We start from the raw sequence: 13,192 nt of genomic DNA on the forward strand, positions 1-13,192 counted from the left end.
GGTCCCCACAGCCAGCTGAGGGGGTGCAAAGGGGAGGAAAGGCCATGACGAGTTGAAAACCCCTGCGGGGCGTCCAGCAGGTAGCAGGACAAACCACCCAGAGGTAGGGGAAAGCACGGGGAAAGGGGCCCTCCTCGGCCCAGCCCTCACCAGCCAGGAGGTTCCTGAGGGCCAGGGCGGTGGCTGGAAGGAGGGCCCTGGACCAGCCTCTGTTTGGGGCTGGAAGCGTAAACAGGAGAGGAACGAGATCCACCGCATCCCAAAGGAAGGCTCCTCCCTGAGCATCCTTCTCCCAGGTGCCTGGAATTCCATGCTGACCTTCTTGCAGGGTCAGCCTGGGGGGCTACGACAAGGCACTATCGCCTGGCAGGTGACCCCACAGAGGGGAAGAGCCAAAGTCAGAGAGGCCCTACTGGGAGGAAGCCCCCCAGGCTGGAGAGCAAGACCCCAGGGAGCACCTCACCACACAGGGGGAAGCCTAGCAAGGGACTCCCCCAATCCACAGGGGGCTCCAGGCCAGAGGGGGGATCCTCCCGGGGAGGCAGATCCCGCAGTCGGGGGGACCCGAGCACCGTGAAAGCAGACGAGGTGACACGCGCACGGACAAGGGGGAAACCCCACCGTCAGGTGCCCCCCGCCCCGGACCGGGGCCCCGCGTCCGGTTTCCGTCCCATAAGAGAGACAGAGGACATCAGGAGGCCGTTCCAACAACTAGGAGGGGCCCTGACAGCAGCGCCCAGGAACGGGCGCCCGGTCGCCAGGAGGGGGACCCCTGCCGCGAGGGGGAGCCCGATTTCCGGAGCCCCCGGGCCGGGCCGCGCCCCGCACTCACCGAGCGCCAGGCCGCAGGCGGCGCCCACGGCCGCCCGGAAGCGGTCCATCTGCGTGTTCTTCTTGCTGTCAGGCTCCCACATCACCTGGCACTCCAGGATCTCCTCCCGCCCGGCCCGCGGCTCCTTGGACATGGTGCGGGGCGGCCGGGGCTGCGCGGGGAGCGGGGCCGGGCCGGGGCGGCGGGGGCGGCGGCGGGGCCGGCGGAGGGCGGCTGGGGGCTAAGCGGCGGCGGACGCTGGGGCGGCGCGGGCTGCGAGCGGCGCGAGTGCCGCCGGCGCGGCCGCCTACGCGGGACACCCGACAAGCCCCGCCCCCGACCAGCCCCGCCCTCGGAAGGCCCCGCCCCTCTCCGCGTGTAACCCTCCGCGCCCGCCGGCCTCGCAAAGGAGTGCTCGCCGCCGGGACTCGAACCCGCGCCCACAGCGTGGGCGGGGCTGCGCAGGCGCGTTGGGCCTCGGCTCCCCGCCCTCCCCCGGGACGCGGAGGGGTTAAAGCCGCGCTGGCTGGTGTCGGGGTTCGTTCTTTCAGTATTGACTCCTTCTTCCTTCAGGCGTTTGCTGCGCGCTTGCTGGGGAGCCGGCCCGCTGCGGGGCTTTGTGGACACAGATGTGAATAAAGCAGAATTCCTGCCCCTCCAGCAAGTGGGGCTAAGGGTGGGGGACAGGTGTGGGAAGGAGAGGAGACAATTAACAAATAGATACATCGTGTATGTCATACATGGAGTAATGCATACGGCAAGATACGTAGTGTACCCATGACTATCCCAAGTACTTAGCAGAATAATACGTACAATATTATTCGTATGATAAAGGTATTAAGTGCTATGGAAAGACGGAAAGCAGGGAAGGATAGAAAACATAGGAGGAGGTTTCCATTTAAATAGGATTGTCAGGGAAAGTCCCATTGAAGAGGTGACCTCTGCCAATGACTTGAGAGTGACAGGAGTGAGCTACTGCTATCTGGGGGGAAAGTTTCTAGGCAGAGGAAACAGCAGGTGCTAAGGCCCTGAGGCCGGAGAGTGTTGGGCATGGTTACAGAACTATGTAAGGAGGCCAGTGTCTTTGACTTGCAAGACCTGGGGTAGAAGATAAAGTCAGTGACGGAAGAGGTGACAGCTCAGGTGGGTCCTGGAGACCGTCGAAGACTTTGGCTTTTACCCTGGGTGAGATGAGAGCATCGGAAGGTTTTGTGCAGAAGAGGGACACGCTCTGACTGCAGCTGTGATAGGAATCCCTTCGTCTGCTGAGTGAGAACAGTCTTCAGGAAGCCAGGGTCAAAGCAGGGAGACCACTTACGATGATGTTGCAAGAGGTGATGGTGGCTAGCCCAGGGTGGCAGCTGTGGAAATGGAGAGAAAAATGGGACTTGGATATATTCGGAGGGTGTATGTACTGTACTCACAGTTGGCACTGTGCTGGGACTTTCCCATAATCCTGTAGTAATTCTCACAGCCAGCCCAGTCAGCTCCCCGCAAGGACAGGATTTCACAGCATTGCAGTTTTATGAAGCAACCTCCTATCTCTCCCACTTAATCTTAAACAGCTTCCATCTCCCAGCCACCACAAGTAAACTAGATTCTAACTTAAAACAGGGCGCTTGCTGTATCAACATGACTGCCAGAAGAGCCCCCTCCCCTCTCTCTCATTGACGAATGGACACCAAATCTGAAAGAAATTGCATATAAAAATGTATGGATGTTCTTCAATGTATCTTGAGAAATTTAGAAGTACTGGAAAATATTCCAGTTTCAATTAGAAGAATCAGTGTCAGTAAATTTCACTGCTTTGGTGGTTCTAAAATCAGTGCCTTTCAACCCAAGCCAAACTTCACCCTTAGGGGAAATGTCTGAGCCCAAGAAAGATGAGAGAATGGTATTTACTCACTTAAAGAAGCTCTGGTGCTGGGTAGCTGTTTCCACCCAGGGCCAGGCGCGCCGGGCAGAATTGGGGTGCGCGATACAAGCGAGCCTCTGTTATCATTGTTCAGCAGGTGAAGGGCGATCGATGCTTTCTCTGGCAACTGTAAGGACTGAGTACGTATGAGACTGAGGATCTGTCAATTAATTGCATTAAAAGGACCTGTGCGTCCACGTCCCTTGGAAATTCTTCGTATTCCCTCCAGGGATCAATGTGCCCGGAATTAAAGACCCACTGGTCTAAGTCAGTCACAGGGCTCCTTTTTCTCCTTTGCCAGTGATTGGCCCGGGGGCCGCATGTGACCACGTTCTGGCCAAAGAGACCAAAAGGGAGGGTACTACAGCCTGGGGAAAAGTGTTCCCCTGATGGCCAGGTCCTTCTCCTGGGAGCTGCGACAGACCTTTCCTGGTCCCGGGAAACAAGGGTGAAGAAAGCCCTTAAACAGAGCATGGCAGGGCAGTAGAGGGGAAGCCCGGTCCTCACAGAGCTGCCTGAGCAAGGCTGTACCTAGCCCTGGGCTTCCCGGTGAATGACCAGTACCTGTCCTCAGGGCTTCAGCTGCTGGGTGTTGAGGGTCACAACCTCGTGCCCAAAGCATCCCAACTGAAAGTTGCTAGAGGTCGTATTTCACTCTCACTTTCCCCTGGACGTGCTTCTGTTCACTTTGACACGTTCCTCGCCCACGTGCTATGGTCTACACTCCTGGTCTGAAGATATGAAGCCATCAGTAATAACTAGGGAGGGTCAGATCCCCAAGCCAGGACCCATCTATCGCAGCTCCTGTGTCAGGGTTCCATTAGGACAGGGAGGACAAGAACTGAGGATTCTCCACGTAAACAAACTGAGGCACCCAGCCCAGTGCTGATCTTTGGGAAGAACCATCCAGACAGAGGGCATAGTGAGTGCAAAGGCCCTGGGGCACACTTGACCCCGTCAAATGGTAGTGGCCATATAGGGCCTTGGGAGGCCATGAGGTAAGGACTTTGGATTTTATTCAAAGTGTGATGAGAAGCCATTTGGGGAGTGATGTGGTGCCTTTTGAAAGGACTATTCTAGCACTACATGGCAATAGAATGAGTGACATTGGGTTTGGGGGGTGGATGGAGTGCAAGCAGAGAGACCTGTTAAGGGATCTTGCGGGAGTTCACATGTGGTCTCATGGTGGCTTGGACCAGGTGGAAGGTGGAGATGATGAGCAGGGGGCTCTTTATCCATCTATATCTAGATCCCTATTTATAAATACAAGCTTATGTAGACACACATCTTTAAATGTCTGTATAACCAGAGAGTATTTTGGCAGGTGGAGTGAAGAGGATAGGCTGCTGGATCACATAAGCAGTCCTTGGAGCCAGACAAGGTGAGAACAAGTTGTAGCCTAAATAAAACTGATTTTCCCCAAGTCACGACCAAAGGAGTAATGACGTGGGACCAAACTAGAGGAGAGAGACTGACCCTGTGGCCGAGTGGTTAGGTTTGCGCTCCGCTTCGGCAGCTGGGGGTTTCACCAGTTCGGATCCCGGGCATGGACATGACACCGCTCATCAGGCCATGGTGAGGTGACATCCCACATAGCACAACCAGAGGCACTCGCAACTAGAATCTACAACATGTACTGGGGGCTTTGGGGAGAAGAAAGAAAGAAAAGATTGGCAACAGTTGTTAGCTCAGGTGCCAATCTTTAAAAAAAAAAAAAAGAAAGAAAAGAAAACAGAAGGAGGGAGGACCAGGAGGGCAAGAAGCCGACATCCCTCCATTTCTTGCAGCTGCTCGCACAACAGCCCCCACCAGGCTGGCCCCGAAAGAAGGGGAGGGGTGCTGCCAGTCGGAGACTCAGCCCCGTTCCCTGGTTTATCAGGCCAAAGGGTCGTTTGAGGACTTCTTTTTCTGGCCTCCGTGGTGTGGTTGCCTCAGCCCTCCCGTCCACCCACGGGGATGTGGAAATCAGGTGGATGCCAGTTCCCCAAGACCAGAGGTGCCTGAAGTAACATGCCGAAGTTCAACCTCCCACCTCCTCTCCAGCCCCAAGGGGACAGCAGAGGAGAACACGTGGCCACGACCCAACGTCCTGGGCAGGAAGTAGGATCAGTAAGTGGTAGGACGGTCATCCAGCGCAACATTGTGCAGCATTGAGAAAGGACCCGCTCTGCAGATGCGTCACAGGGTGAATCTCAGAAACAGAACGCTGAGCAAACACACGGGCCACAGAAGTGGAGAAACTGTGTATTTCCTTACAGAAAGGTCAAAAGTAGGCAAAGCCCCAAAGTATCTTGTTTGGGGATACATACATGTTTTTTAAAAACATAAAGAAAAGCAAAGAAATGCTTAACAACATTCAGGGCCCCAGTTTCTTCTAAGGGAAGCGAGGGGGGCAGTTCAGGGAGGGGCTCCCAAGACACTGGCCGTCCCTGTCGTACTGGGTGATAAGCATTCGGTGTGCATCTGTCATTCTTTAAACTCCACACACATGCTATATTTGTTCATTTTGTGTCCTTCATACACCTCACGATTTAAAAAAATAAAAGGAGGGCCCAAAACTGATGCCATTGAGTGTTTTACTTCACCAGGTCTGGGGTGAAAATTTAGAAATGAACTGAAAGTCTGTCAGTAGGGAATGGCTAATAAAGTGTGGTGTAGTCCATACTTTGCATTACTACATGCATCAGATAAAAATCAGAAGATTGGGGCCAGGCTGGTGGCGTAGTGGTTAAGTTCACACACCACTTTGGCAGCCTGGGGTTCGCGGGTTTGGGTCCCAGGCGTGAACCTACACACTGCTCATTAAGCCATGCTGTGCAAGCATCCCACATACAAAACAGAAGAAGATTGGCACAGATGTCAGCTCAAGGACAATCTTCCTCAGCAAAAAGAAGAAGACGATCAACCTATAAACAGCATAGTTGTCACAGAGATTGTTGAAGAGGAAAAGCAAATTACAGAATGATATCTGCAGTTATAGAAAAACATACAAGACACCATTTGTGTTCAAAAACATATTTCTTAGGGCCAGCCCAGTGGCATGGTGGTTAAGTTCATGCACTCCACTTCAGCAGCCCGGGGTTCATGGGTTCAGATCCTGGGTGCTGACCTACACACTGCTCATCAAGCCATGCTGTGGTGGCATCCCACATACAAAATAGAGGAAGATGGGCACAGATGTTAGCTCAGGGCCAATCTTCCTCACCAAAATATATATATTTCTTCTTTTGCATATATAATATTTTCTCTACATTAATATATGTGTAGGAAGGATAGTGTAGTAGGTTGAGCGATGGCTAAGATACGTCCACTTGGAAACTGTGAATGTCACCTTCTTCAGAAACAGTCTTTGCAAATGTGATTAAGGTAAGGATCTTGAGATCATCCTGGATTACCCATATAGGCCCCAACTCGAATGACATTTGTCCTTATAAGAAACACACAGAGGAAAGACACAGGGAGGAGCCCATGGAACACAGAGGCAGACGTCGGAGTGATGCAGCCACAAGTCGAGGAATGCTGACAGCCAGCAGGAGCTGGACAAGGCAAGGAAGGAGCCTCCCCTGGAGCCTTCAGCGGGAGCACGGCCCTGCCCACACCTGGATCTGGGACTTCTAGCCTCTGGAACTGTGAGAGAACAAATTTCTGTTGTTGTAAGCCACTGATTTTGGGGTCATTTGTTACAGCAGCCCCGGGAAACTAATGCAAATATCCATTAAACTGCTGACAGCGGTTACCTCTGGGGAGGCAGGACAGGACCAGGATGGAGGAGATGTCAAAAGATGCTGGCATCTTGTCTGCCATGTTGCCATCTTGTATAAGGAGAACGTACTGTTACTCCTTGCAGTGTTAAAGCTGACTGTCTAGCTCCCCATTAGAACGTCAGCTCCATGAGAGCAGGGGGGGCGGTCTTGGTCAGTTTTGCTCAGCACTTGCGCGCAGCACAGAGCTCGGCACCCACGGATGCTCTGTAAAGATCTCTGCAATAAGTAAGCGAAGGATCACAGTTTATGTAAATACTTCCAAATGTCCATCTATGCTTAGAGCCTCCCGCTTCAAGCCTTTTCTTTCCTGAAGCCTGGAAAGAAAGATTTCCTTGGGTACAGTCTGGACATGGAACTCAACCATTCAACAAGTTGTTTCTGACTGAGAGGAGAGCCTAGACCGGCTCAGGGGCTGCAAGAGTGTGCGAGACCAGCCGAGTGTACCCCTTCCCCACACACAGCAGAGCTTACCAGCCCAGGACAGATACAACGGGGCAAGAACATTCGAGGTTCACATGCAAGGTCCTCGAGCTGGATGTTGCTCAATAGACTGAATGAGAGTAAGAATTCAGGAGGCACATTTTCTTAAACTCAAGAAAAAAATCAGAAGACTATATTCTTATTCTTGGAATCTAATTCAAGAAGATCAAGCCATAAAACTTTTTTTTTTTTAGGAAATTGGGAAATCTGGCCAATTCTGCAAATCCAGTGAATTGATTCTTTGGCAAACTGGCTTTCAGCAAATTGATTTTCGATGTCCTGGACCACTTCTGCTGGGGTCACCTGACACAGACATTTGTCATTAGTTCACATGTCACCCCCTCTTCCTCAGCCAGCCAAGAGCTACTTACACAGTCCTCCCACTGCCCCCCACCCCCAGGCACTCTCTACACATTTCGTTCTGCTTCCTTCACAGCACAACACTAAATCATCCTGATTATCCATGCGTTTACTTTTTTTTATCTTCTGTCTCTCCCCATTACAGTGAAGTTCCATGACAGCAGGGACCTTTCTCCTGTGTTGGCACATGGCAGGCACAAAATAAATATGATGCGGGGTCGGTGAGCCGAGGAGTCGAAAGAAAGATTTCTTGGACTCTCAAGATCTGGCGGTAGTGCTCTTTTATTTAGAGAATAGTGTAGAATAGCATGGGGACAGGACCCATGGGCAGTCAGAGCTGCTGCGTGGGGACAGGACCCACGGGCAGTCAGAGCTGCTGCGTGGGGACAGGACCAACGGGCAGGAGGAGGTGCTGCTGCCCCCGCTTCTGCTGCAAACATGGGTGGAGAGTAAGGCTAAATTTAAGGCATAGGTATGTGAGCCATCTCCCCACAAGACAAAGGAAAGAACATGCCAAAAAGTTAAAATGGTATTAGTGCAGGTGGGGTCTGGCCATTGGGTGGTCCCACAACTTTTAGATAAGAATCAAATCGGATTAAGTAACGGCCAGAAGCCATCACCCTAAATCAGTTACATGAGGTTGCCAGACAGTAACCAACTTAAGTCCTTGCCTTCCCCATTAAGAGTTTCCAGAGATAAGGCCATCCCCCCTTCCTCCTGGCGCAGAGAGGGAGGCATGGAGATTTCCTTCACAAATGCAAATATCTCTCAAAGGGCAAGCAAACTGCTCCTCGGAGCCTGCTTCTCATCTGGAGTTTTAAAATTAACCAGCCTAAAATCCTCATCAAATATACGTTACAAGAATGCATCATCCCCTGCATCTCACTGATACCCACCACTGTGGGCTCACGGCAAACACTCAGAGGGCACAGGTGACAAGTAAAAATGGCAAGCAATAGGATATATTGGAGTATATGAGGAAGCCATTTGGTGTGGACCTGATTCGGCCTGACTTTGTTTTTTCCGGGGGGCCTGACTGTGGCTATTGAGCACGCATTGTATGATCTGCTTAGACATTTCCTATGGCCAGAACAAAGGCCCTTGAGATAAAGGTGCAACTTCCCCCCATATTAGCATTTCCTTAGGGATAAGCATTTTTCCTTAGGCTAGGAACTGATTGCTGCACTCACCTTTGACCACCCAGCTCACCTGTGACCAACCAGCTGGAGACAACAGACTGCCACCCTGCTGTGGTCACTGAGACAGAAGACCTACCTGCTGTGTCCATCAATCGCTGTGCCGACATAGCAGTCTCGCGACTATTGTAAAAGGGACATTTCAATCCTATGTGAAACATCCTCTCTGGGGGTACATAACCACTCTGTGCACCCCACTTCTTTGGTGCCCTTTCTTCCTTCGGGAAGAAAGGCCCCGGGTTATAATCCTCAGATTTAAGCTCAGAATAAGCTCACCCAAATTTTCATTTATAGATTGGTTATGGATTATTTTCGTCGACACAGGCTACTTCCTTACTGTTTTCTGGATGACATTCAGCCACTCAACATCCCCCAACTTGCCAGGATACTATCAAAAGGGTTTTAGACAAGACAAATCCTATTACCCTAGTGCTAATGGTGAAACGGGTATTCCCACCAGCAGAGGCCTCACTTAGTCCTAAAGAGATTTAGACCAGCCATAGAAGCCACCCACACAGGGCAAGAAAGCGTGAGCCCATGATGAGGTGACTCTCCACCCTCTCGCTTGATTCGGCTTCTTTCTCCTCTTGTGTAAGCGTCAAGTAGGGAAAAGGGTGACGAAAAATACAAAGTCTCCAGAACAAAGTCTGCAGCAGGCACATAAGGTAAAGAAGGAGTTCGGGGGTGTAATAAGACGCAAAGAAATCGTATTATCACACACACACTTCTCTTTCCTTTTTCATGGCATCCCCTATGCACACAGCAAAGGCCTCCAGAAGGCTGCTCCTTGTTTAGAAAGCTTCCTGCCGCTCCACTCATTGCCTGTGGGTACAATTCAAGGAAGAACCCGGATTCTCCACCCGGGGACCCTGTTTTTACCCACAGCACCATCCCCCACAGAAACTGAGTCCTTGAGTCCCTCCAGCAGGATCCAGGGCAGCACTTGGCTCCTGCCTATCCGGTTTCCCGAGCGCTTACCACGAGCATATTAGCAGCTCAATAAATGTTTACGGAAAGATTTCTTTCCATATTTATCTGGACATCCACCCTGGGTCAGAATTTGTGTCTCTCGTCTATATTGGAAGTCTAAATTGGTCATTTCTTTTGGATATTTTGGACCATTTCAACCTTTTTTTAAAATTTTCGTTAGCATCCTTTTATTTGTTCATATTCATGATTCTTTTGGTCGTGGAGTGTTTTTTATTTATCTTTTAACTTATGGCTTTAGGATGTCACGCGAGAGTTTGAATTAGCTAAAGGCGTCGGTAGCAGCAGGGAAAGCCCCTTCTGGGCGACGCCACCGGCTCCACTCGTTTCTCCTCCAAGAGGCTCGACAACACCCACCGCCACCGCCGGCCCCTCTCGGGTCCCCGCCGCCCCCGCCAGGAGCTCGAGCCCTCGGCGCGGCGGAAGGATCCGGCCACGCGGACCGCACCACACCCAGCCCGCGTGCTGATTGGCTGGCGGAGGCCTGGCCCCACATCAGCCCAGGCCGCCTCGCCGCGGAAGGCGGGCCCCAGCGCCAACCAATCGCAAGGCGCCCCGCCGTGCACGGGCCCCACCTCTCAGCCAATCCGAAAGGGGACCCGGGGAAAGGCGTGCCCAATTGGAGCCGGGCAGCGGGGCGGGGTCACCTTCGCCGCGGAGGCCGGGCGCTGTCACCTTGACAACCCGGGGGTCCCCGGAGGGCCAGCCGGGCGCGTCTGGCTCTGCTCCCCCAGCCCCGAAAGAGTCACCTGACGTCAGGGAGTCACGGTCTAGAGCCTGCCGCCTGTGGGGCAAAAGCAGTGCGTGGGAGAGGTTTATTCACTGATATATCCAGAGACGCGCTTGGGCTCCTAGGGTGTGGGGGTGTGTCCCGTGGGGAGGAAGCGAACCCCCTCATCCGATCGCTCAGGGTAGTGAGGAGTGAGAAACAGAAAGGCACAGAGCAGAGCGGCTGCGGGGGAGCGGAGGGGCTCCTTCTGATGGAACGGTCTGCGCTATCGTCTGGGCTCCTCTGAATTACGCCTGTGATGCTGCCAGGAGGCGTTTTCCCAGCATCCCCCCTACTTGGCCGTGGGGCAAGCGGCGCGGGACTCCCAGGCCGGCTCCCCACAAACGCAGGCGCCTACAAGAGGCAGGATGCTCTCCCCATTCCAGTGGGTCCGACCAGCCCCGTTGCCCCTCCCGAAGACAAAATGGAGATGAGAAGCTGCCACGTGGCTCTTTAGGGCGGGGCCAGGATACGTGGGGTGGTTTGCCTGTTGCGTAGGTTGTGCAGCCTTGGGGTGAGGTCTGATGCGCCTTGGAAGCACCTTAGGAAGGTGACTGTGGACCCCATGCGCGACCATGTGAGGCAGGCAGTTCTAGGCAGCGTTGTCCTTGTCGGAGACCCAGATCTTCACTGCAGTGTGCCGAACTCCCCCAACATAAAGCCCCAGAAAAACGACTGTGCTTTTCCTCGCGGGAGTTCAGTTTTTCAACATTAAGGGGGCATTTCTTCTCTAAATAGTAATACACTACCCATCCAAACTCAGAGGTTGAAAAAGAGGGCCAGGTCACTTAAATTTTTTGAGCATAGTGAAAAAAGTGAAGAAATTGGGTTATACTTTAAAATGCCTACTCTATTTTATTTTTGCTGAGGAAGATTAGCCCTGAACTAACATTGGTTATCAGTCTTCCTCTTTTTGGTTGAGGAAGATTAGCCCTGAGCTGACATCCATGTCAATCTTCCTCTATTTTATGTGGGATGCCACCACAGTGTGGCTTGATGAGCAGTGCTAGGTCCACGCCGAGCATCAGAACCTGCGAACCCCAGGCCACTGAAGCAGAGCGCACAAACTTAACCACTGTGCCACCAGGCCAGCCCCTCAAATGATTCCTTAAAAAAGTAAACATATACCTATTATATGATCCAGCCATTCCACCGCTAAGTATTTACCCAGGAGAAATGAAAGAATATGCTCATACAAAGATCTGTACATCGGTGTTCATAGCAGCTTTATTTGTAATAAGCCCAAACTGGAAACAACTTGAACTTGCCAGCAGGTGAACTGATAAACAAACAGGTATATTCACACGTGGCATACTACCCAGCAATAAAAAGGAGGGAGCCACTGGCACACAACCATCTGGGTGGATTTCAAAGTAATTATGCCGAGTGAAAGAAAACAGGGTGGAAAAGAGTACATGCTGTTTAATTCCATTTACAGAAAACAGTAGAAAATGCAAATGAACGTCCAGGCACAGACAACAGATCAGAGGTTGCTTGGGGACAGGAGAGAGGGGAGAGGGAGAGAAGGCAAAGGGACACGAGGCACTTTTGGAGGTAGTGGACATGCTCACTGTCTTGACTGTGGCCTTGTCACAGATGGAGACATATGTCCACAGTTATCAATTTGTACCAACATGTGCGGGTCACTGTATGCCAACGACTCCTCCATAAAGCTGTTTAAAAAACAAACAGGCTGTCAGAAGCCTGGACTGGCAACAGGTGCAAAGGACGGATGTGACACCTAGCTGCCCTGGGCATTAGGCTAACCGATGCTGGCTGCAGCAGCGGCTGCAACTGCAGGCAGCTGGCGACTTTGGCAGAAGGGACGGTGGAAGCCGGCGAAGGTCAAACACCGCCGGGTGGGGGGCGGGCGCCTGCTCACACTCGCAGGGGGCGCAGGGGGCGCGGGCTGCTGCTGCCTCCGCTGCTGTCTCATCACACTCCTGCCGGACACGGCGTCACTGGGTCCTGGGAGGCTCGCCCGTTTCATTCAGCGTTCCTCTTGGTCCCCATGACCCGCTCCCTTCCTCCTCCCCAGCCTGCTGTGTGCCATTCCAATATTTTTTTTAATATGCTCTTGCAAAATGATTAATCGCACATACTTAATTTGCTCAAATGGACGGTGCTGGTTTGGGCGCTGTTGCTGTGGTTACTGATGGCTGCGTCCCCTCCATGTGCGGGGTCCCTGCCTTTGACATGCTCACTCGCCCAGCGGTGGACACCACCCAGGTGGCCTCCAAATAATGTCATCATGACTAGCCTTAAACTGTCCCAATGGACCCATATGAGACTTTCTTTGCAATATATATATATATATAGTATATATAGTGTATATATATATGCCCAGGAGCTGTACTCTTGGGTCCTAAGTGTATTTCACTTCACTGTTCTCCTGCTACATTTGTTCCTGAATGTTTCCTAAGGAAATAATTTTTAGCACCCATGAAAGCATCAGGGTGGGCCGGAGAGGTGTACTCAGTTGCAAGGCCCTGTGAGATTGCCTAAATTAGCAAACGAATACAGGACACCTGCTTGAATTTGAATTTCAGATGAGCGACAAATATTTCTTTTTGGTATAAGTCCTAAATATTTCATGGGACATACTTATATTAAAAAAGTATTTGTTGTTGAGGCCGGCCCGGTGGTGCAGCTGTTAAGTTCGCACCTTCCACTTCGGCGGCCCGGGTTCTCGGTTCGGATCCCGGGTGCAGACCTACACACCATTTGTCAAGCCATGTTGTGGCAGGCGTCCCACATATAACATCCGGCATGGATGTTAGCTCAGGGAGGGTGATCTTCCTCAGCAAAAAGAGGAGGATTGGCAGCGGATGTTAGCTCAGGGCTAATCTTCCTCAAAAAAGAAAAAAAGCACACACACACTCAAATACTTATTGTTTATCTGAAACTCAA

At 52.0% G+C, this 13,192-nt stretch overlaps 1 protein-coding gene across 4 annotated transcripts in view; it reads right to left on the reverse strand.

Moving 5' to 3' along the window:
- Positions 1–1,116, reverse strand: part of AACS (acetoacetyl-CoA synthetase) — a 60,077-nt gene extending 58,961 nt beyond the window's left edge. For 3 of the 4 annotated variants that reach the window (XM_044776049.2, XM_070515852.1, XM_044776051.2), the window contains exon 1: positions 833–1,097. In XM_044776049.2, the coding sequence (XP_044631984.2) occupies positions 833–965 (133 nt within the window). In that variant the 5' untranslated portion in view covers positions 966–1,097. Of the gene's footprint in view, positions 1–832 lie in introns of all 4 variants that reach the window. The other variant, XM_044776050.2, reaches the window with a different exon arrangement.
- Between the last annotated feature and the right edge of the window lie 12,076 nt (positions 1,117–13,192).

The sequence above is a fragment of the Equus asinus genome, chromosome 8 (genome assembly GCF_041296235.1).
Source record: "Equus asinus isolate D_3611 breed Donkey chromosome 8, EquAss-T2T_v2, whole genome shotgun sequence".
In the NCBI taxonomy this organism is placed as follows: domain Eukaryota; kingdom Metazoa; phylum Chordata; class Mammalia; order Perissodactyla; family Equidae; genus Equus; species Equus asinus.